General features: G+C 40.2%; 1 protein-coding gene across 3 annotated transcripts; it reads left to right on the forward strand.

Moving 5' to 3' along the window:
- YPEL1 (yippee like 1) lies at positions 1-23,205 on the forward strand. Of its 3 annotated transcripts, none has more exons than XR_008469244.1 (6): positions 1-299; positions 4,080-4,362; positions 16,160-16,203; positions 17,638-17,746; positions 18,699-18,971; positions 22,136-23,205. XR_008469244.1 is itself a non-coding variant. In XM_054220052.1 (5 exons), exons 2-5 carry the CDS (start codon positions 4,246-4,248, stop codon positions 18,786-18,788), a joined length of 360 nt encoding a protein of 119 aa, XP_054076027.1. In that variant the 5' UTR covers positions 1-299; positions 4,080-4,245; the 3' UTR covers positions 18,789-23,205. The 3 variants fall into 3 exon arrangements, 1 of the variants encoding a protein (XP_054076027.1); XR_008469245.1 differs by having other exon boundaries at positions 18,699-18,930; XM_054220052.1 differs by having other exon boundaries at positions 18,699-23,205.
- The last annotated feature ends 43 nt before the right edge of the window (positions 23,206-23,248 follow it).

Here is a 23,248-nt window from a genome sequence, read left to right on the forward strand (position 1 = left end):
GGGTTTAACGGGCGGCAGCGCCGCGGCGAGGAAAACAAAGGCGGCGGGAGGAGGAGGAGGATGGCGGCGCTGCCCGGGCCACCCCGAGGGCCGCGGGTCGGGAGGCGAGCGCCCGGCCCCCGTTTATGACACCCTCGCCGCCGCTGAGACTGTTCCTGTGAGGCGCGGGAAGCTGCGGCTCCCCCTCCTTAACTATCCCCTTTGTGTTCTTGGTGAGGCCCTTACCGGCCGCCGCTTGAGGAGAGGGGGCTCCGCCCGCCCCAGCCCCCTGAGGGAAGGGGCCCGGAGCCGGCGCAGCGGTGAGTACGGGGCGCCGGCCCTTCTCGCTGTTGCCGGGGCTGGTGGAATTTTTTTTTTGGGGGGGGGGAGGGGGGCGGGACGCCGAGGCAACTTTGCCGTCGGGAGGAGGGCTCGGGCGCTATTTATAGCGCCTGGAAATGACGGCAGCGCTGCCGGCAGCCTCCTCGTTACCGACGGTTTACATAATTGGGGGGGATGGTGGTGCGGCGAGCAGGGGTTCGGAGGTTCCGCCTCGCTTCCTCACGCCCCCCCCCGGGGGCCGTGCGGCCGGTCCTGCCCAGGTCTGCCGGTCCGCGTCCGGGGGCGCCGCGCACGGCTGCCCGGGGAAGACGAGCCGTTGTCATGCGGGGATGGCGGCGGGTTCGCGCTCCGTTGCGCGGAGGGAAGGGCTCAGCCGCGCTCGGAGCGGCGGCTCCCGGCCGCCGGGGGAGCCCAGCGCTGCGCTGCCGGCAACTTTCTCCCGCGCCTTTTTTTTTTTCCCCCGCCGTTTCTCTGGATCCAGAGCGGAAAATGAGGCTCGCGCGCCTCGGTCTTTAACTTCGCGCGGTTTTTTTTCCTGGGGGAGCCATCGCATGGCGGCTTGCCGAGAGCGCCTGCACGGGCTTTGTGGCGCTGGCCGAGGGCTCTATGGCTTATTTTGTGTCACTTTTTCATTATTTGTTTCTGAGCCCAGAAATGACGGAGAGGCCGCTTCTCACCCGTTCCGTTGCTCCGCGCGCTGCCCGCGACTCGGGCGGCGTTGCGGCCCCTCCGCTCGCTCCCGGTGCCCGCCGGGCCCCCCCCGCCACGCTCGCCGGGGTGTTTGTTTACACATCCGGGAGCCGCGCGGGGCGGGGCGTCTCCCCTGCCTCATTGGCCGACTGGGAGGTGACGTCACGGGGCGGGGCGGCTGGCGCGCGGCCTCCCTGTCGGGGCGGGGGCAGACCCCCTCCCCCGGCCGGCGCTGTCGCGACAGCCCAGGGCATGGCGCCGCCGAACGGGACCGTGGTGGGCGCCGGGGCAGCGCGGCGCACGGGCAGCCTTAGGGGGTCGGGCCAGGCCGCGACCCCCGCCCCGCTGCTGCGCTCAGCTCGTTCCGCTCCCCGGACCGCCAGCAGTCCGAGCTGCCGAGCGCCCGGAGTGCGCTCTTGGCCGAGAATAATAAAGAAATCGCTGTCTCTGGGCTTCACACGGCTTTCACAGGATTCTGGACAGCAGCTGCGGAACCTGCTGCTGCTCCGGACGGTCAGGGTGAAGCGAGGTTGGGTTTATTCACCATTGCTAGAGCAGATTGAGAAATGTTTGCAGTCTGGCCTTTAACATCAGGGCAGCAAAATCTGTGGCTCTTCCGGTGTGTTTTAAGATTGCCTTTTTTTTGAAGAGCGCAATCTCAAATAGTTTTGTCAAAAGAGCTTTGGAAGCCTTTAACTTCTGTAGTTGAAGGACTCAGTATATTGAGTCTGAAAGAGTCTGTATTGCCTTTAAAAATGTGAAATAAAAGAGCTGTTTGGAATGCTTTGAAGAAAGATATATTCCTTTCATGTTCAACTTGCTGAACTCTTGCAAGCATTGAGCTCACGTTTCAGTTGCTGATCTAGAGGGTCTAATCCACAGTCAGAACCTCTTTGCTTGTGGTACCTTTCATTCTGAAACCTGTTTTTTCCATTTCTGTGACACTAAACAGGATCTGTATCTTCTTAGCATTGAGTTCAAGCAGGGAACTTAAAGGGAGCATCATGTTTAACTTCCAGGACTGTATTTCTTATGTCTTCTTTCTCTTCCTTTTTTCCTATAGGAGACATGGGGAGGGAGTGGAGCAATAAGACAAGATGTAGTAGTTTTAAACAGAAAGAGGGGAGATTTAGACTGGATATCAGGAAGAAATTGTTTGCTGTGAGGGTGGTGAGCCCCTGGCCCAGGTTGCCCAGAGAAGCTGTGGCTGCCCCATCCCTGGAGGGGTTCAAGGCCAGGTTGGACGGGGCTTAGAGCAACCTGGGCTGGTGGGAGGTGTCCCTGCCCAGGGCAGGGGGATGGGAACTAGATGATCTTAAGGTCCCTTCCAACCCGAACCATCCAATGATTCTAAAATCTGTTACCTCAAATAAATGTGACTTAATATCAAGCTGTTTTCTCTAAACCCTAATCACTCTTCCCTTTGCACCTATAATTAAGTTATCTTGGGACAATAGCTATCTAATATCTGTTTAAATGATTATATTAATAATTCAGTTTTGCTCTTCGTGCTAATTATTGGGTTGATATTTCAAACATATTATTGTAGCCCTTATCAAATCTTTGTTTTCAATGACTAGCAGAAGTCGAATTGTTCTGATGTGTAGATATGTGCTTTGGATGGCAACTTGTTCCCATTGTTGCTTTATTTTTTGGATTGTGTATGTTCTGCTATGTGTCTTGTTTGTGGCTTATCTCTGCCTTTGCAATTCTTTGTGTAGGAAACTTTCTTGTAGTGGGTCCTTCAGTAGTTCTTGAGTATTTTCTCCTGCTGCTATCATAAGCTTAAGATTAAAAAAACCCCACCAAAACCCTTTAAGTCTTGCTGTGGTTGTCTCTTGTGCTGGGCCTGCTGTACAGATCACTTACACAAGACTTCTTTTGAAGCACAGTGACTGCTTCCTATAAACAATCTTTAATTTATGTGGCTTTCATTATCTGCTCTATTTGTATTACTAGTATCCTACTGCTAGAAGAGTGGTTAACTGCTGCCCTGCACACAGTTTACAACTGTGATAAGTGTTTTGCATGCTTGTTTTAATAGCTGGATCATGATACTGTAAATTCTTTATATTGGCTCTCCTTCTGTGTTTGTGCTATTGACCTACTCTGTCAGTCACCTGATGCTGATGACATAAGTGATGGTGCAGTGTTCGTGTTTGGATTGCTCATTAGCCTGATGCATGTACTGTGGTAGCTGATGGCCTCTGACAGATCAGTAGATGTTGTGGTGACTATTTAGAATCTGTAATTTTCAGGCAAACCCTAAAAAAGGCTTGCTCTCCAGCATAGGGGGGAGGTCTGTCCTTCTCTGTTTATGCATGTAATGTCTCTTAAAGGCACCCTGAGGATTAAGAATGCAGTTGGGTGTTCTCTGTATAGAATATTGCTTTTATTATCTGACTGATTTTGGTAGCATCCATTAAGCATTTATTCTGGTAGAGTGAGGAGGTATCTAATTAGCTTTGATCAGGACACTAGGCAAAAAGGCCTTTGCCTAAAGGCATAATTCTGCTGAGCTTGAAAGAGGAGGAGGCAGGGATCCCTGAATAGGGTGGCAGCATCTTACTTGGTATTTGACTTAAAGCCAGATGCAGTACAGCAAGATTTTTGCTGAAAGCTGAAGTGCAAGTGTCTATTATATGTTTATTGTCGGATGTACCAGTGTTGTCCAAGGTGCCTTGTCACTTGCTATATTGGAACTGACCACTGAAACTTAAAAGAAAATTCACTTTCTTCAATCCCCTGCCTTTTTGTTGTAATTTTTTGCATGGATGTCTTAAGAATACACCTGGTATATTGTACAAGTGCTTGTGTTTCATGGAGAGCTATTTGAGTCTGCCCCGTTGTTAGAAATGTGATGGAGTAGATGCTACTAGTGGCACAGAACTGCTTGTTGCTCTGTTGAATGGAACTTGAATTGAGCAGCTTCATAGAAAAAAGGGGCCTGTAGTGCAGCCAGGCATTTGCTCTAAATAACACTTTGCTTTGTGTCTAGAATTGTTGAATAACAAGTTTATACTGGTCTTGTTGTAAGCTGCTAATTGTTCTGCTCTTTTCACCTGCAGGTTGTGACTGTTTCTCTTCTGTCATTGGTGTGGAAAGTGCCACACACACTCCAGAACAACAACGGCTTTTGCTTGCATATTCCAGTGTTTCTTTTGTCAGCGAGTTCAGCAAAGTTGTAATTCTTCAAGTGCCAGCCCTGAGCTGAGTGAGGAGCCACCAGCAGAGATGGTAAAAATGACAAAATCAAAAACGTTCCAGGCTTACCTGCCAAACTGTCACCGAACCTACAGCTGTATCCACTGCAGAGCCCACCTAGCCAATCATGATGAATTGATCTCCAAGGCAAGTGGCTTGTTTAGAGACCTCACGAATTATTTATTAACCAAAATGGTTATCACTGTATCGCTGCTCCCAGTAGATAAGGGATGCAAGTTGATGCATCCTTCAGAGTATCTTCCCTGGGTTCACTCTTAGGTCATACATATTGTGTACTGAGGACTGGATATATTATGGAAATTTTTGAAAGTGATATAAAGGCTGATCTAATATATTCCCTCTATTAACAACCTCTGTCTGCTGTCAGGTAGGTACTACTTGTGAGCTGTCATACCTGAGAAGTCTGGTAAGGAAAACTATCAGAAGAGAACGTGGATCTCTGGGTAGGGAAATGATTCTGGGCATGGTTATTCCAGATAAAGATTATTTTGGACTCTATTTGACTGAAGGTTGCAAACCTGGCTGTTTCCAGAATGTTCCCCTGCTGTTATGGAATCTGTAGACACACTTGCTTCAGCTGTATGCCAGTTCCTAAGGCATATGATTAGCTAGAGGTGTTCAAAACAGTTGGACTGTCTAAACTTAAGCGTAGAGGATATGTGGATGCCTGAAACAGGCTAGGCCTGTTGTTACCTGTTGCTGGAAGAAACCAAGATTTGTGATGTATGAAATGCATAGGGAAACTTGACATTTGGGATAAATACTTGACAGACTGGCTCATTCTTTGCTTCAAATAAGCTTCTGATGGATTTTCTCGTAATGGTGTCCTGGGAAAAAACCACTTCACTTGCTTTTCAAACCTCAATACAAATTGCTTTCTATATAACTGTTTTGTCAAATAAAATTCTTAGTGGCAAACCCTTTATAACTAACTTTATCTGTTGCTCCTGCCTCTTTGTGTGTTCAGCAGCACTAAGAGAATGCTGCTACTTCTGAATTGAGATTTTCTTTGGGTGAGGAGAAAGTATCCCTGCTGGCTTGTCCCTTAGAGGGTTATGAGGAAGTAACGGGGTTTCCCCATATAGTTTTTCTTGTGTTACTGATCTTTTTGATCTTTTAGATCTCAGACAACTTCTTGATTAAAATAGTAAAATTGGTGATGGCTTTTGGCAGCATTGCTTATTGCTTGCTTCTGCTCTGCTTTCAGTCTCTTCCCCTAAACAATTCTTTCCCTTGACTTAGTACATGTATTGAGGCATGGAACAGTAAATGTGACACATCAAATGTGAAACAGTGAGCTAGCTACATACAAAATGATGGGAAAAAATTAAGAGGGAGGACTTGTTTTGCTTCTATTAACCTGAAAAAAAGTTCCTCACTTTCTTTATAGTTATCTTATTTTGTTTTAAGGTCAGCAAAAACAAGAGAACTATTCAAATAGTAATGTGAATGCATTTGAATTTCATTTGTTTCCATGTTGATTTCAGAATTTGAGTATAAGGGGTCTATTTGGCAACATTGGATTTTAAATTACAAGCAATAATAGCTTTGTTATGCACTACATGTTCTTGGCCAAAAACTAGTGGGAGGGGTTCATCTTTCTTGAAGTTCAGGTTGTAGATGCCTACAGGAAGAATGAAACTTTGCTAGCTGTAGAAATTAATTGAAAATGCAATCCAAGCACATATACTTAATAGGAAGCTCTTCTTTTAGTGGACTTAAGATTTTTTTTTTTGCATGGTGACTAAACTGCCGCAGTTACCACATGAGCCAGTTGTTCTCCGAGGTCTTGGGGGGTTTGGGTCAGCACAATATTTTGAATATGTTGTTAAGCAAATCATGTGTTCATATTATAGCTTTGTAAATAATTTCAAACATTAAAAAATCAAATTGAAATTCAAATAATAGAGTTCTTAAGAGAGTTCTCCATCTAGTAAATAAAAAATACTTCAAGGTGTTTCTAATAGTGTTGGGAAGGGTGTTAGATATGGATTCTGCTTATTTCTGGCTTCCAGTTTTCAGTGAAGACATCTTATAAAAGTTTCTGTACTTGCAGGTTGGCATATGCTTATTTGACAGCTGATCTATATTCTGTCAACATATGATTTCTTGACCACATTTTATTGTCTCAATCTTTGTGATAATGAGAAATATGCTTAAGTGTGAGGTGTATCTCTTTGTTTATAAAATAAAAAGAACATTTCTCATCTATTGTACTTGGTTTTGGAACATAGCTTTAAAAAAAAAACACCCTCCTTTAAGCTTAACTTGTATATATCCCAGCATTGGAGAAGTTCTTCTGATGGCAACAACTGCCAAGAAATAGATACACTCGGACCATTAAAAATAAGTAGTGCTGTCCTGGGGGGTGGTAGGGGGAGTGGTGGGAGGGAGTAAGATTTGATTTAGTTTAAATGAAAACACAGGTTAACCTGGAAAATAAAAACTGAAGACGTATCCTAGACAACACGTGTAAACAAACTTAGGCCTGGAAGAGGACTAACAGATAAGTGTACCTTAGAACATTTTTTTTACAAGCCTTTTTGCTAAAGTTCTCTTAAAGTGCTTTCATTGATGCACACTATATCTGGAATCCTAGTTACTTTAACTACCCAGCTGCAGCAAAAATACTTAAAATAACCTGAAGTGTTGCAAGTTGGTTCTATGCAATCTAAAGTTAACTAAGAGCGGCACAGTTCCTGTGCTGTTTTGGATGTATTGATGGAGCAGAGAATTGGACTGCTCAACCTGACTTCCCACACACACACATACATTTCAAGGGCCCGGTTAAAAGCTCTGGGTAACACTTAGTAAATATGATTTTTCGTTACAGATTTTGTCACTGTTTTTTCCCAAAGTTTTTTCCCAAAAGCTTACTATACCATATCACTCTAGAACCCTCGTGCCACAAATTCTTCAGCAGAAAATGGTAACAGTATTTGGTACCTGGCTGTAACTGCTTTATGTGGGTGTTCCCCCTGCGCAGCATCTCCTGCATGCGTGGTTGTTGCTTTCTTTTTCTCTATGGTCAGGGGAAAAGAGCCAAAATATGTGGTATGCTCTTAATTTAAAGCAGCTACAACTAGCTTTGTAATGTGCTTTGAGATATAAGCATTTGTTACACCTGACACTGTAATGTAGCTGACTTCAAGATGAGAAGATTAGCTATGCAATGAGTGGTGCTTCTCTTAAACATTGGTCTGTCATGGAAAAGCAAAGAGCACTGCATCTTTCTGTCAATCATCCTTTTGATTCTGGTCCTCAGAATACCAGACTTCAATACAGATTTGCAGTTGGTTCTGCTTTTGAGAGCTGTCAATGCCAATTGTCTGACAAGGATGGCAGTGTACACGAATCACCTTTTCATTGTATTTCTGTTCTGTTCGAGCAGCAGGATCTCTTTCTTCCCTTAGAATTAATCATCAAGCTCTCTCTATTTTTTCTTGTGCCTGTGGTGGTGATAAAATGGCAACCATGAGTCTTTGCAATGGCTTAGAAATAAGAATGCAGACTAATAAGACAATATAAAAATGTGCTACCTGCACAAGTGAATTCATAGTTACCTGTAGTTTTATCTTTCTCTGCAACTGTGAAAGGACTTGACATGTTGCCTTGTGTTAAAATCCACTTGGATGTGAGTGATTAGAGCGTGCATCTCTAGATACTTTCACTCTGTAACCTTGTGTTTTCTGGGTCTAGGGAGGGGCAGGAAGAAGAGGGGCTGAGGACAGGAATCCCAAACTAGGGGGTCATTGGCAGTGGAGATCCTGACAAACATTGGTCTGTACAGCTGAACACATGCACATGTGTATGAACAGCTGCCGTAATCTAAATTGCAGTAATCTTGGGGAAAACACTAATTTGAAGGATACGTAATGAAAGAACTAAGAAACCGTAGATGACTTTTAATGGAAAAAAGTGTAATTTTTAACTCATGTTAGGTAGCTTCTAGGCACTACTGATTTGCACTTTTAACAAGTCTGCAAGTGCTGGATTTTGTGTTTCTTTGGTGAAGACTTCGAAGTGAATTTTAAATGCTTTTTAAAAAAACACTATTAGAAGGAACATACCAGTCTTCACTGCGGTGGGGGGCATTCAGAGGACAGAGGAAGAAACTGCAGATTTTTATTTCTTTAAAGAGAGCAAATGGGTAAAGGAGATGTAGACATGGTGCTGGGGGACATGGTTTAGTGGTAACTTGGCAGTGCTGGGTTAACGGTTGGACTTGATCTTAAAAGTCTCTTCCAACCAAAATGGTTCTACGATATTTTTAGACTCATATCCTACTATGACTGCAGGCACAGAAGAGAAGTAACCTCTAGCAGCAAGCAACCGCAGGTCTTAATAGAGAGCAAGGCAAAATATGGGTGACATAGGAGGCACTCATTGGACTTAAAATGTTCAAATAGCACATAAAAAGTGACCAAACAGTACATGTTAATAATTCTAAAAATCCCAACAACTTAAAAAAATTGACGTAATTAAGTTTTGATGTAAAACTTTTATGTCCAGGAGAGGTTGTTGCTTTGTGGCCTGTAGAAAATGTTATAGGTATGCTGTTCTAAAAGTGATTATGAAATAAGTTTTGTGAAAGGTTTAATTGAAAGAGTTTTCTTCTGATTTGTTAGTAAATGATAGGGAATGTGCGGTGCTTATTAGCAGTAGTTAATATTTTATAGGTGGCAAATGTTTCTTGAAGAGCGTAAGCTTCAAAGCACTAGAGAATGGCTTGTACCCACTAAGTTCCAGTAATTGTTTAGAAATTCAGTCAAGGTCCAATGAACTACAAAGAAATACAAATACCTAATAGACATTTTGGAACCTAGTGCATATATTGCAAAGTATAATGCTTTGTTACTCAGGGCTGACCTGCTTGAAAGACTGTTGAATCATCTTACAATGGATGGAAGAAAATCTGGATTACTTTGCACAGATGCCTGTATAAATACTGTCACTTTCTTCTGTCTCATTCGTGGCAAAGCATATTGACCAGAGGGGGGGAAAAGTCATATGAAGTCACAGAGGAGACTAGATGTGTCAATGTTTTCAAGAACAAGTTCTGCATAAAGGTATATATACATAACTGTCACTGACTTCACTGGGAAATCCTTGCACCTTATGGGTAAAAGAACAATCTTGGTGGTTAAATTTACTTCTTCAAGGCATTCAGTATGTCTCCTGTTATATTATTGATGAGAAGGAAAAGTCTGCAGCTTACATAGATGCCAAAACGTTTTTAGCCTTGCTTTTCAATCTGTGATTTTGCCCTCCTCTGTTCAACTGATGAGTTCAGGAGGGATTTTTTTTAAGGGTTTGTGGTCTTTGCGCTGTTCTTAGCTTGATTCAATTTGGTGATCCCCCTTCGCTTATGATATAAGGAGTACTTAGAAAGATAGTTGGGCCTGTTGTATGCTTGAAGGCCATTTTTGTTTCCTGCTGAAAAAGTTGAGAATGGGCTTAATCTAATAAATATTCTGGTGCTATTTTTTTTTCTCTAAGAGGCTTCTAGTTTTTTGGGTTCTGTTTTGGTTTGTTGTTTTTTTTTTCTTCTCTTGGGGGAAGAATCTAGTTTTCAGAAGAGAAGCAATCTTTGGAAAACACCCAAGAATAGATTTGAAGACTTAAAGGAAATGGAAAGTGTGCAAGGCAAGTGTTCTACTCTATGGGTGTTTTGACATAATTATTTCTGAAATGCATTTGAGATGCTGTATAACTCAAGATAACTTGTCATGCCTGACAAAGTCTTCACTTCGGCAATAGCATTTGCCAAATCTGCAGGCATGCAGTTTTTGGGGTGGAGTTTCTGACGGTTGTTCTCTACATACTGAACTTCGTAACTTGCTTTTTTAAAATCAGCAAATAATCAAATGAAAATGTACTTGCAAAAATTTTTTTAATATTTACTCTAGAATCATCTAGAATGATCATCTGGAATTACTTGCCTAGTAAGTAGCTGAGCAGCATTATCTCTAGTTGTCTGCAGTATTGAGGAGTTCAATCTGAGAGAAATATCAAATGGAACAAATACTTTTTTTTATCCATGATGCTTTTTCTTGTCTGTAGCTTATGTTGAATTCCATTTTCTGAATTTATTTTGCAAATTTTGAAGTGACAGTATATCCTCACAGCCTCTGATGCATCTTACTGAGAAGATAATTTCAGACATCAAAGCACTTGTATGTGTTTCTGGTTTACCTTAAGAATACTGTTCCTATGAATACTGTCTTCTGACTTACCAGCAATATTTCTTTGGATTGCATGTTTGTTCAGAATACTAATTCAGGTTGATCCATCTTAGCTTGTAAAGTGAACTCTAGAAAATGAAAGGAAACTCAATAAAATGAAGTAAACCCCCCTCCCCCCAACTTATGGACTTCTTTCCTTACCATTCTTTAAAATTATTTTTCCGTGTTACGAGAAGCTTGCAAGCTGTGCTTAAGGAAGGTATTGTTAATGCCATTCTGACTTGCTTATAATAATGCCTGCTGTACCCTTAATACATGCTAAGATGGCAGTTTCTCTGGATGTTTTCCGTGGAGCATGATCTCTAGCCACACAATCTAATCCCATCTGTGGGGAATAATTAATTACATAAGCTTTTTAGTAGCTTCCCTTCCCCCACCCACGCCCTTAGGTACGCCTCGGGGCAGTAAATACATCTTCTGCTTAAACTGAGACTTCCTCTTCTCCTGGGTAAAACAGCTAATCCTGGTGTTAGAGGTAATGGCGGGTTTAATTTAGGAGCATAGATCATGTCTAAATCTGGAGGTTCGTACTAGCGTGTAAGTGAAACACTTGTAAAGTTTCTTTACTACAAAATGTATTGATGACAGAGGTCTGTCGGATGACGTGAAAAGATCATAATACCAAACTGTTGTTGCAGTTGACCTTATTATAGTTCCTAAGCAGAGTTAAACAATTTCGCTTTCCCTGTCAGACATTCTAGATATTTACAGCTGTGCTGAAACAAGAAAATGTTATGGATCTTGTAGGTGTTCCTACGGGAATGGACAGCTAGTCAAAGATGGGCATTTTCTACGGACAAAGTTAACTCATAAATCAATGCAGTATTATTAATTGAGGACCATGAAAAAGCAGACTTAAAGCAAGTTTGTTTTAACTGTGAATATTAGTTGAACTGATAAATTGCCCAGCTTCTAAGTAAAAATCCTGATTGATGTGAGTCTTTATTGATGACAGTTGGTCACACTTCCACCGTCTTCTAATTCCTCTCTACTGGGTAAGACACATATTTCAGACTCAGAATTATGACAGTTTTAGTAGCATGTTCTGGGTTTGTTATGATTTATGTATAGTGCTAGCAGTCTTGGAAGTGCTGAGCAAATCTTGCAAAGCAAAATTTTGCGTTTGCATAGGTGATGTTTGTTCTGTAGAAGAGCAGTTTGTCAGGGACTGGTTTGAACAGTTATTCCTGTTAGTCCTTGACACTGCCATTTAAAATATTCTCTTCTATTTCCTTTGAGGAGCTGACACACGAGGTGTTTAACCTGTCAGTCTCTTAAAATTCATATTAGTATAACTAAATCATACATTGCAGAGTGTGAGAAACTTATTGCTGGTAAAAACAAATGTTTGTTCAGTGTTAATTTTTGTTTCTGGTTATGCAAAATACTCTGTTTTTAGCCAAGGCACAAGCTTAGCAAGCAGTTCAGGTGCTGCAATGAGCTGCTCTCTTTTCATTTCTAGTAATAGGATGCATCAGGAAGTAGAGCTCTGATAATAAATCAATAGTCTGTGGTCAAAAGAATGCATATGTGACAGATGTATACCTTTTTGTGTTGTTTGAATTCAGTTTTTTGGGAAAAAAAATCTCGGCTATTCATGTGAATAAAAAACTGTGACTGCCAAGCTCTGACAAGAAATTCATAAGAAAAATGAAAAGGCACGGAAATCTAAAAATTGATATCTTTACAGTGCTTTTACTTCAGTCAGTGTATTAAGAGTTCCATATGGGTGGATTACAAACCATTAAATGCTCAGTGACACATTGATGTCATGATTTTAAAGGCAAGTCTGAGTTGCCTAGACCCGAGTTCTCTATTCCAGAAGCAGTAACACAAGTTGCCACCGGCTGCTGTGAGTGATGTAAACGTGGAGGAACTCGCTCTTCCCAGCTGGGCAAAGAAACAATTGTTCCATGGCATGTAAATGTAATATTTAGCCTCTAAACATGTATGTAGGCGAGTAAGATGATATCAAATGAGTCGGCCAAACTCTGCTAACAGGAAGCTGGAGAAGGTGGGAATGGAGGAGCTTTTCACAATGGGATGTTTGTGAAGCAGATTTTCTTTCTAAAACCACTGTCCTGGGAAAAGGTTCTGTTTTTTGTTGCCTCTCCCTCCACTCTACCCTGATAATCCCGAAAATTAGAAAGCAATGAAGATGCCCATTTCTGAGGGGAAAAAACCTGTAGGAGAGTACAGCATAGAATCGTAGGGTTGGAAGGGACCTCTGGAGATCATCTAGTCCAAACCCCCCTGCATATTTAAAGCAACAAAGCAAAGGGCACAAGAAAAGAAAAGTCATCTTTAAAAATACATCAGGAAAAAAGAACAACTAAAGCAGTACTTTCCAACCTGCGGTTTGTGTTTCATTTGGCTAGAGTTTTTTTTTTTCAGCTTATGAAACAAGAGGGGAAGAGCTGCTTTTTCTGCTATTCCTGTCATCCTGTTACTGCCCTCTGCTTAATTTTGAGAAATGCAGGGTCAAAGGAGAGCTCTTATTAGGTGATACTAAGTCAAGACTAAACATAAACTTGGCAGAAATAATTGCGTAAGTAGTTTAAAAGGTCTCCTGACTGTTGATTTGTTCTGCAGTCTCTTTCTTTCCCAGCTTGCTGGGGAACTTCAAGTATGGCATATAAGTAGTTTAAAAGGTGATTGTGTAGGACCAGACAAGAAAACACATTCATTTGTATGCGATTGGCATGTGTAATTATATGTAAATAGAGAAACTAGCACATGATTAATTTAATAGGAGACAGTATTTTATGGTGCAGTTTGAAAAAGGACTTGTGGATTGTAATTCACAACATAAAGTTTTTAAAGCAAGGAGAAATGGCTGCAACATTTTTACAGTAAAAAGAATTTTACAGCTGCAAGAATTTTTACAGTAGCTTAATCAAAAATAATGGTCATCATGTCTTTGGAAATTCTTTTTCTAAATTTCGGGTACATGGAACAAGGAAATTCTAGTTTAAGTTTACTTTTTAATGAATAATAGGACCTTTAAAGTGTTTCCTTTGCTTTTTCTTAAATTTTGGGGTTGCACAACTGCAGTTGCCTAAATTCACATGTAGTTGACTCAGGCAAGTTAATGGGCAGTTTTTGAGAGTATATACATGAAGAGTTTTTGTTTCCATCTGCAGTAAGTGTTCTGTGCTTCGTTATTGATTGAGACCCTGCCTCAAATTTAGAGCACTGCTTATTCTATAGAAGCTACAGACTGTACCATTCTGCCAGTTTTGTGATGGAGGTGCATGTTTGAGTATCTCGGGAGAACTGAAGTCGTGGTGGTGGTTTTTGTTTGGTTTTAAGGTAGGTAGATTACTTTCTGGCAGGGCTGTTCAGACTCTGATCAACCGAGTCTCTCCTTTCAGGGTCAGTCCTGCCTGGAGTTTTAGCTCTCACTGTAGCACGTAGCCTATCTTTTTTTTCCCCTTGCCTTGTGAAAAATAAGACTTGCAGTTCTGGCTAATGGAGAAGAGTACCTTTTCTTTTGTCTTCACTATAGGTGAAGAAATACGTTGTGTCAATGGAAATCTCAATTTAATAATTCTTTTAAATGGTTGCTAAAATAATATTAAAATATTAACACTCTAAACTGTTAAGTGGAACTTAAGGTTCTTAAGGTAAGATTTTATGAGTAGCTAAGGGCTCCATGTAACTACACTGCCACCATTGCTACTTACAGTAGTCCAGAGTCATGGATTTCTTTTAACATTCTTTGTTGCAGTATATAATCTGGTTAATGTTGATCAAAAAGTGTTCATTTATATACATTTCCCTTTTACATCTTTTCTTGCAAACTGTTCTGAGTAAGTAGTTAAGATACAAGAGTTATTGGTGGTGTGTTGCTAATCATTAGACTGGTAAAATATCTGATTTAGTGTCAAGGGACTTTAATTATATACTTAAATACATGTCAGCAGAAGAATCCATTGCAGAAAGGTGCTTCCACCAATGGTTCCATGCCTAATGTTACTAAAACCATTCAAAAATATTCAAAAACCTTCCATGTGGATCTAATGTAGGTTTCAGAAAAGTTATCTTTGATCGTCAATACTAGAATGGCAAGGATTCTTAAAAACAATTGTACTTTCTCTTCAGCATGGATAAAATTGTTAATTTTCTTTGAAGGCAGGCTAGTGTCATGCTTTAACCTTAGCTGGCAACTGGAACCACGCAGCTGCTCGCTCACCACCCCTCCTCTTTTTCCCCTCAAGAAGCTGGGGGAGAAAAAAGAGGGGTTGAGATAAAGATAGTTTAACAGAAACAATAACAGAAAAGGAAAAACAATAATAATAATAATGACGTGGGTCACTGACCGCCTGGCACCGTGCCGAGCTAACCCCCATTTATATACTGAGCATGAAGTCAATGGCGTAGACTCTTTCATTGGCCATTCTGTCCTTCTGTCTGTGCTTCTCTGGGAAGCTGAAAAAAGTCCTTGGATAGTGTAAACACCACTTAGCAACAACTAAAAACAGTAGGTATAATTGACATTCTTTTCACAGCAGTCACTAGAAAGAAAATTAACTTTTCCAGCTGAGACCAGGGCAGTTAGGGAAGGTAAATTCTGGAAAAAAGAAATTAAGATAGGGATTTTTTTTTTTAAAATGGAATTTAGTATGGAAGAGAGAAAAAAGGAAAACTCCCATTTCGGTGTGATCCTGTTTGAGTGGGAAATAATGGCTATGTCTAAATTACCATGTAATTCAATACAGAAGGAACAAATCAACAGATGAAAGCAGTGGTGTCTTACATACATCTTGCATGTTTTACCTATGGCTGGATCTAGTCTGCTTGCAGGTTTTTCCGGGACGTTTGTAGCTCGAGGCTGTGTGGTCGTAGGTTCAGGCCTTTATGTTTTCATTAGCGCTGGCAGAGGGCACAGTAGAAGAGCTACTGGTTTAGTTTGGTAGAGAAGGAGCAAAGATGTGGTTCACAGGCACTGAGACTGCTCTGCAAGCAAACCAGCCCTCAGTAAGTGTGGTTGATTTAAGGGTTTTACTTCAAAACTCTGCCACTGCTCTGAACTAAAACATTCATTTAGATGCAGCCAACAAATCTGACAGTCATTTCTTGTCCATAATCTACATGAGAGATTTGAAAGCATATGGCTGTCCTTGGGCATTTGATGATAACAGTTGTTTTATTAAAATAAAAGCAGACCTTATAAACTGCTTGGATGCATTTCCTGAATACAGTATGATGGTTTTATGCTGGGTCCAGAATTTTACTGGTCTTACATCAAATGGTGCAATGAACTTGGAATAAATAATCTTTTGGGTGCAGTGGGAGAGGCCAGAGGAGATGGAAATAATTCCCTTTGAGTTAAAAGCAGTTTATTTTAATTAGCATGAAGGATGTCTAGGAAAATGAGAATTGATATCTTGCTGAGGAGGATGGGGAAAAAGTGTGTTTTGTTTGCATTATGGACATCTTACTTTGAACAATGACACTTAATAACTTAAAATCATTGCTAAAAATGTAATGTGGGTGAAAACTTTGCTGACTAGGCTTCCCTATAAAGAATTGATATAAAGTAATTAATCTGAAATAGTTTATGTCTGTATTATGTTTATATGCTTACTAACACACCCTTCTGGCACTATTTTTTTGTTTGGTGGGGGTTTTTGTGTTCACAAATGTTAATAAGTGCAATTTTTTTTTTAATGCAGTCCTTCCAGGGAAGCCAGGGACGAGCCTACCTCTTTAATTCTGTGTAAGTATGTTGTTACGGTTACGCGCACTACCTACAGTATGTCGTCTTTTTCAATATGCTTCGTAAGTGGAAAATGGTAGGAATTAATGTAGCTGCACTTTGCCCTGTTCTTTCTATCATCGGCTTTACTCACCGGCAATAGTTACTAAAGAGCCTACTGAGCCGATGCATAAGTATCCCTTAGTTTATCTTATATTTTAAGTGATTCTGCTAATAGCTGAAAGTTTAGTGGAGGGTGTTAATATGAAAATCCTTTTGTGTATGGAATGGTAACTGTCTTGAGTAAGAGCTGACATTCTGAGATATTCCAGAAGTCAAAATATATTGTGTGACTGTAAATTTGCTTTACACAACTCTGCTGTAGTCTAAAGAAGAATTTTCCAGTGTGACAGATACATTTACAGGTTAATGTTTCAGTAAACTTGGTACATCTTAAATGACCTTGAATATTGCAAATGTGCTAGAGGCAAAAGTCTCTGTGATCTTATCAAGCCTAATATTTGCAATTTTAGGCATGTCCTACCTATGATATAAGCCTCTTTGAATTTGCTAATGGATGTATTTTAAGTTTCTAATATGCAAGATTGCATTTTTGTCTTTATTTTTCAGCAGTTTATTGTGTTGCAGCATTTTGGAAAAAGAAATGCAGTTAAGTGTCTCAGTCTATTTTAGACCAGGATAATGGAACTATAACTGCAAAGGATTTGATTGCAGATCCTTGAAGTTCTTTTTAAATGTAGCCATTCGGTGGTAACTTGGGACTTCTAGTATAATTGCAGTAGTAAGAATTTGGTAATAGAACAGCAAAAATGGCAAAATTTTGCTCTTGTACAACACTATGTAAAAACTTGGTTTAGTCTTGCCTTGTGTCTTCTGCATAGACTCTTACTCATGAGAAAACTAGCTTGATGCAGTCCTTCATGGGGTGTTTTGTTTTGATATTGCTGTTTGTTCATCATGGCTTAGTCTGCTGATCTGTAGCAAAGAAATATTTATGAGGCTTTTTCCTTACTGCTATTTTGGAGTTCATTCTAAATTCAGCTGTTGGTGCTGATTTACTGGTACAGACTTCCATTATACAGGTCTCAAATTGGTTTTCAGGAAAAGCCCAAAACTGTAGAGGTGTCCAGTTACTGCTTAGTGTTCTGTTCTCTGAAAGTTTAACTATTTTTGTCTTTGTTGATGGGAGCAAGTGGACATCACCAACAGTTTGCTGTTTGGACTAACCACTTGAAAAACAAAAACCAAAAGCCTTTTTTCGTCCTGTCCTTCAGTTCAGTGTAGCAGAGGAAGTTACTTTTACAACATTGAATAAGTTAGGCACTTCTTGGGTTTTTTTAACCATTTTTTGTCCTCTGGAGAAAAGGTGGGTGACAGGTAAGAAAAGAAATGTTCTTGTGCAATTAATGTAACTTTTTTTTTTTTTTCCCCCAGGGTAAATGTGGGCTGTGGTCCAGCAGAGGAGAGAGTTCTTCTGACAGGTTTACATGCTGTAGCAGATATCTATTGTGAAAACTGTAAAACCACTCTCGGATGGAAATACGTAAGCAATATACTTAAGTCTTCAGTAAATGTTTATATGTTGAAGCACAGATATTTGAGTAGGCCGTTGGGTAGCACCTATACTGATAGTTTAGGTGGGTTAGCTCTAGTGCTTTTGTATGTATCGGACTGTAATATACTTCTGCTTCCCTACATCTGCTGGAATGCTGTAGTAGATATAACTTCATTCTGAACTGTGAAACAAGCATGAGCTATACATGCTATTACAGCTGTCTAATACTTCTGTAATATCTTTTTGCAAGATTACCAACCGCATCCACTAAACTGGATGGAAGAAATTGTCAAAGTGGGTCTTCAGTTTCTTGGGTTGCAAAAGTTGGTTCATACAGCAAAAATATCAATGACAATAAAGGGTACTGAGCATGTTTGCACTGACTGATTCTGCTGTTTGGAAAGTTATCTGTGCACTTTCACAGTTGCGTGTAACACTTGCAGCTGTTTTGCAAGTTTGATGTTTTGAAAATGTTGCATGTAAGATTTGCATTGATTTGGTATCTCAGGTCTTAGATAAAGAAGTTGTCCTAATGCATTCCCTCTGATCGTGAATATAGAGGAGAGCTTTTGAAAAGGTTCCCTTTCCCTTTTTTCATTGCTTCTGGGGAAAAAGGAAACTGAACATGCATAACACGCCATTTCCTAACCTTCACTTAAAAAAAGCATTGAAATTCCCTAAGCCGTGAGAGAACGTGAAAAGTTCTAAAGCAGGATCGGTTGCACAGTGGATCTGCCGATTCCGCTTATGAGAAGTTTACTCCTGTTTCCTTCTCAACCGTTTTAGTTCTCTCTTTGCTGTCTACTGCCCTTTATCCAGTGTAACCGATACGGGATGGGAACTGGAATGTTTTCTGGTTTGTATTTTTAATGCAAATTTGATGTTTAAAATACTTAATTTCCCCAGCTTAATGCAGCGTCTTGATTTTTCTTCTTTCCAGGAACATGCTTTTGAGAGCAGTCAGAAATACAAAGAAGGAAAATTTATCATTGAACTTGCCCACATGATAAAAGACAATGGCTGGGAGTGAATCACAACCTTTTTCCTTCTGTTTGGACAATATTCTGTGGAACGTGCTTTACAAAGACTAACGCAAAGTAAAGGAAGAGCTTGGCTGGAGTGGCCCTGAGAATATCACTGAACTCTGAAACCTCACAAATGAGTAGTGTAGTGTAAGTGGCTATTTCAGGCCATGTTTGCCTTTTCTCCTTGTGTAAGTTCCCTCTTTTTGTACGTGTATTATTGTGTGAACAGTTGTTTTGAAACATTTTGGATGACCTTTTTCTAAACTCTCTCAAACTAGAGAAACAGTTCACTAATTGAAAACAGATTTTACTGGTTAGCATCTATCTCTGACCTATGCCTTTAATGCTACCTTCTGCTGTGCATGCTTCTTGCCTAAACACCCACACTCCAGTCCTGTAGAAGTCCTGTATCTGAGCAGTCTGAAAGAATGTATGGGATGGGGTGCTTTTTTATATGTAGCAATTTCTGATGTGTTTGGCAGTGAAGAGGATGCAGTATTGTAGTTATTAATTTCTTTTTTAAATTTGAGTGTACCACAACCTGTGTACATCTTGTAGGTGAATTGGTTAAAGGTACAGTGCTCACTTTAAAAAATATTTCCATTGCACTGACTGAAGTTAGCTGGTCTCAAGTCGTTAGGAAAGGTTATGCTAGAGGTTTGGTTATCTTCATGAAATACATTAGAAGGATTTTAAATCAATAATGCTATAGAATGTGTTCATTTAAGACCAACGTATTCCCTAAGGAGTTTGCTGGAAAATAAATTTATAAAACTATAGGTTGCAAGATTAAAAAGACAGAAAAATATATGCATCTTCTATTTTGGAAAAAAAAAACAAAAAACAAAAAACAAAAAAACAACAAAAAAAACGCATTAGTCGGTGTATTAAAAAAAAAAGTTTTGGTACTGTACCTTTGCCAGTAACAGGGACTTGTGCATCAGTAAAGTTTTATGGCTGGTTCCATGTAACTGTATAGTCCTAATGCACTGGACAAAGAGGTTGATATCAAGGAAACTTGTTGAAGTATTCTGCATCTGCTACATTTGAACAAAAATATTTATTTTTGTGAGAAATGGCCAGAGCCTATGACATGAAAATTAATATTGTACCTGTAGGAAAAGGAGGGGTAATAAGAGGGAAGGGAAGTTTGACTCAGTTTTTCATAAAATAAAATAACAAGATAGTTTTTAAAACTTGGGGGTGGGGAAAGGGTTTCTTGGTTTGCTGGCTAAATCATCCCCAAGTACCTTTTTATAATAAAAATTTATATGAAGCTCACCTTCTCTTTTGTTCTCATGCCATTTCTTAAATGGAATGAGTTAATGAGAGAAACTTCTGCAAAGTGTATGCACAATATTAGCTGCTGGTATCTGTGCATGCAAGTTCTAAGGAGCTATGAAAGAAACACTCTACATAAATTTGCTAACTTTATTTTCAAATTAAACAGTCTCTGAAGACTTTTTGTATTTTAATCCTTTTAATGTTCGAGGACAAAATGTTTGGAAAAAAACCTTTAACACTACGTAAGTACTATAACTGAACAGTATGGAAGCCTTGCAATACAAAATCATTTTCTCTCAATAACAATTCTAATATGGCACCTGCAAAATTAGTCATAGGTGCTGTTGCTGCTGTTACGTTTTTGGGAATCTCTGATAGGCTTTCTTGAACTCTGCTGCACTTTAGAAATTTTGTCATACATGAAAAATTATGCCAATGGGTAGGGGCAATACACATCTCCAAAACCAGCTTTCCGGTGTCTTTGTGGAGAGGAGGAGAGAGAGGAGAGTTCCCCACGTGTACGCGTTCTCTGTGGTGCAGGCTGGCTGAACTGCATTCAAGATGTTGTTGTGATCTATACCTATGAGTTAAAAATGTAAGACTTAGAGAAGTAGCTAAAGCTGTTGGGTTTCAGTCCAGAGACCTGAGGTGGTACAGTCATGTTCAGTCTGGATTTTGTGGCTTACGCGTTACTACTCCATGCTCACATCATCAGGCTTCAAAGTCCCCTTGTTAGCAATGCGAGATGGGCTTTGGTGTTGTCTGTCTCTTGATCTTTTTGACCTGGAATTCTTGGGGTTTTGTTTTCCTCCATTGTAATGTGTGTTGCCAACAAAGGCAGCACTAAAACTTCTATCAGCAAAAAGTTTGTGTTGGCTTCAAAGTCCAGTTGCAGCGTGGATACTTGTGAACACGCTTATGTGAAGTTTGTGTATCCTTGGGCTTTTCTTATTTCCTGGCTACAGACTTGTTGAAGCAGTACGCTGGGCTGAAGACAAAAGTAATGGCTACTTTTCAGTAGAGAGTTGAAATTAAAGAAAATATGTAAAGTATTAAAAAGTTTTCTCCCTAAGATTGGGAGTTTGGCTATCTCTTGTTAGTAAGTCAATGCTGTCTGTAACAGCCTGAGTCTTACTTAGAAATTCAACCTCTTTCTTCAGTGCATTATTTATATTTTGAACTGGACATTTTCACCAAAACCTTAATTAACTTTGATGCCAAAGGTTGGGACTTCATCGAGTGCTTAGCACATAGAGCTTCAGACTACTGGCATAAAGAGTTAATGATCTATATGTGATGTTTATGGCTTTTAGGAGAACCAAACAAAGCAATATTTCTTTTGGTCTTTTAAGAGTGAACTCTTAGAAGGAGTAAAGAGCAGAACTAGTACAGAATTGCTATTTCATGCTGCCATGTGACAATTCTTGAGGCTCATTCTACTGCGGGAATATGTGAATTTTCTTCCCGTGTTGCTTGGCAGCGTCAGCGATTATTTTCTCCCCTTCTAAAGATGTAGAGAGTTCTTGTTACTGGTTTTGGTGAAAGTAGAATCCAGATAGCAATGGCTGCTGGCTGATGTGAAGAGGTCAGTCTGGTCACTGAACCGTCCAGCGGTCATTTGAAAGAAAAATAAATTTACTTGAAAAAAAATTTTACTAAAGCATTTTCCCTCTAACCAATTTTTGTAATATATTAAAGATTATATTTAAAGTTTGTATGTGTTTGCTCTGGGCAAGTTTACTTCCCCTCCAACTTGAGCACTTTTGTTACTTGTACTGGTTATTTTTATTGTTGGTCTTAACATTTATTTTGTATTTTGTTTTTTATAAAGTGTAACAAAAAGCTTTTGTGAACCTTTGTTTCTTGCTGGCTCTTTCTTGGACCAAATGAACTGACTATGAGCTGGCTTAGAAGAAATGTTCATTGGGATGCATAGGAATTTGCTAGCAAAAATGTACACGTATTGAAAGTCTCTTTTCCTCTGAACCTCTAAAGCCACGCCTGTCCTAAAGTAATTGATCATAATTTGATGTGATTTTAGTAATCTGACCACACATTCTCTCTCTAGGTCCAAAATAATGGCTGTAACAATGGTGTTGCGGGACTGAGTCTGCCTCCAAACACTAGCGTTACTCTTTGGCTGGTCACTCTAAGTACCTTTTTGATTAATAAAAGGCAATGCTGCCGTCTATAAAAATTCTGTTAAGTTGCAAACTTGCTGTGAAATAAGCTGCAGAATTTGGTGAGGGATTGCTGACATGTGAGCCTAACCACTCTTGCTGTATGCTTTTAGCAGACTAGTAATCTCAGTTTTATCTGCCAGTAAAAAGGGCCAGAATATGAATTTCCCTCGTTCTTTGTAAGCTCTACAATGACAAACTGTATTAATGAAGTTTGTTGTAATTTCATCTTAATTTCCCACTAGCCAGGTCTAGTGTAACGGCCGATCCCATGGTATGCCGTGCATGCTTGCAGTCTTTGCAATCCATGGGAGAGGAGGGGGAATACAGTTCATGAAATTTCTTTGGATTAAAATCTGGCCTCAGAGGTTCTGACGAACCGTCATCACTGCACCCACGACCTGATGGTCATCTGTATTTCGTGTCGGTGTATCAAGTTAGTGCAAGAGTTGATGAATGCTGTGTACCATTTCTGGCGGACTTGCGCGTCCCTCTGAGTAACGCTTGTAGAGCTCTCTCTGCACGCTCATCTCGGCAGTCAGATTGCGACCGCAGTGACCTGCTCTCACAGACCAAATGTCCAACATCTCCATTCTCTGATGATGGCGATGAGTGGAAGAAGCTTCAAATTGTTGTTAAACTATTTGGACACTTTATTGTACTTCTTTGAGACTCATGTTAAGCCCACCAGCAGTATAAACACTTACTGCAAAAGGAACAGACACTTCAGAGGTTTCTTTTGAAAGGACTGTTACAAATGGTTTAAGGCCTAAAGCATGAGTCATAAATGGCAGTTGGGTTGTGCCTCATTGTTTCTTAAACTCTTTACAATGCTTTCTTTTACAGGTGACATGGCTGTGTTGCTGTTTTGTCCTAGCAATACTGTACATCATTTGTTGTTTCACTATATTGTATCTACTTGAGGTATCACAATAAAAGCTTTCAATTGTTTTGTTGAGTTACTTGTTATTTTTGTGCTTTCTTCTCTTGCTAATTCAGAC

The sequence above is a fragment of the Rissa tridactyla genome, chromosome 13 (genome assembly GCF_028500815.1).
Source record: "Rissa tridactyla isolate bRisTri1 chromosome 13, bRisTri1.patW.cur.20221130, whole genome shotgun sequence".
NCBI classification, from domain to species: Eukaryota; Metazoa; Chordata; class Aves; order Charadriiformes; family Laridae; genus Rissa; species Rissa tridactyla.

Coding starts and splice junctions, on each gene's coding strand:
- YPEL1 (XM_054220052.1), top strand. CDS start 4,246: ATGGTAAAAATGACAAAATCAAAAACGTTCCAGGCTTACCTGCCAAAC. Junction 16,204..17,637: donor GCCTACCTCTTTAATTCTGT/GTAAGTATGTTG, acceptor TTTTTCCCCCAG/GGTAAATGTGGGCTGTGGTC. Junction 17,747..18,698: donor CCACTCTCGGATGGAAATAC/GTAAGCAATATA, acceptor TCTTCTTTCCAG/GAACATGCTTTTGAGAGCAG.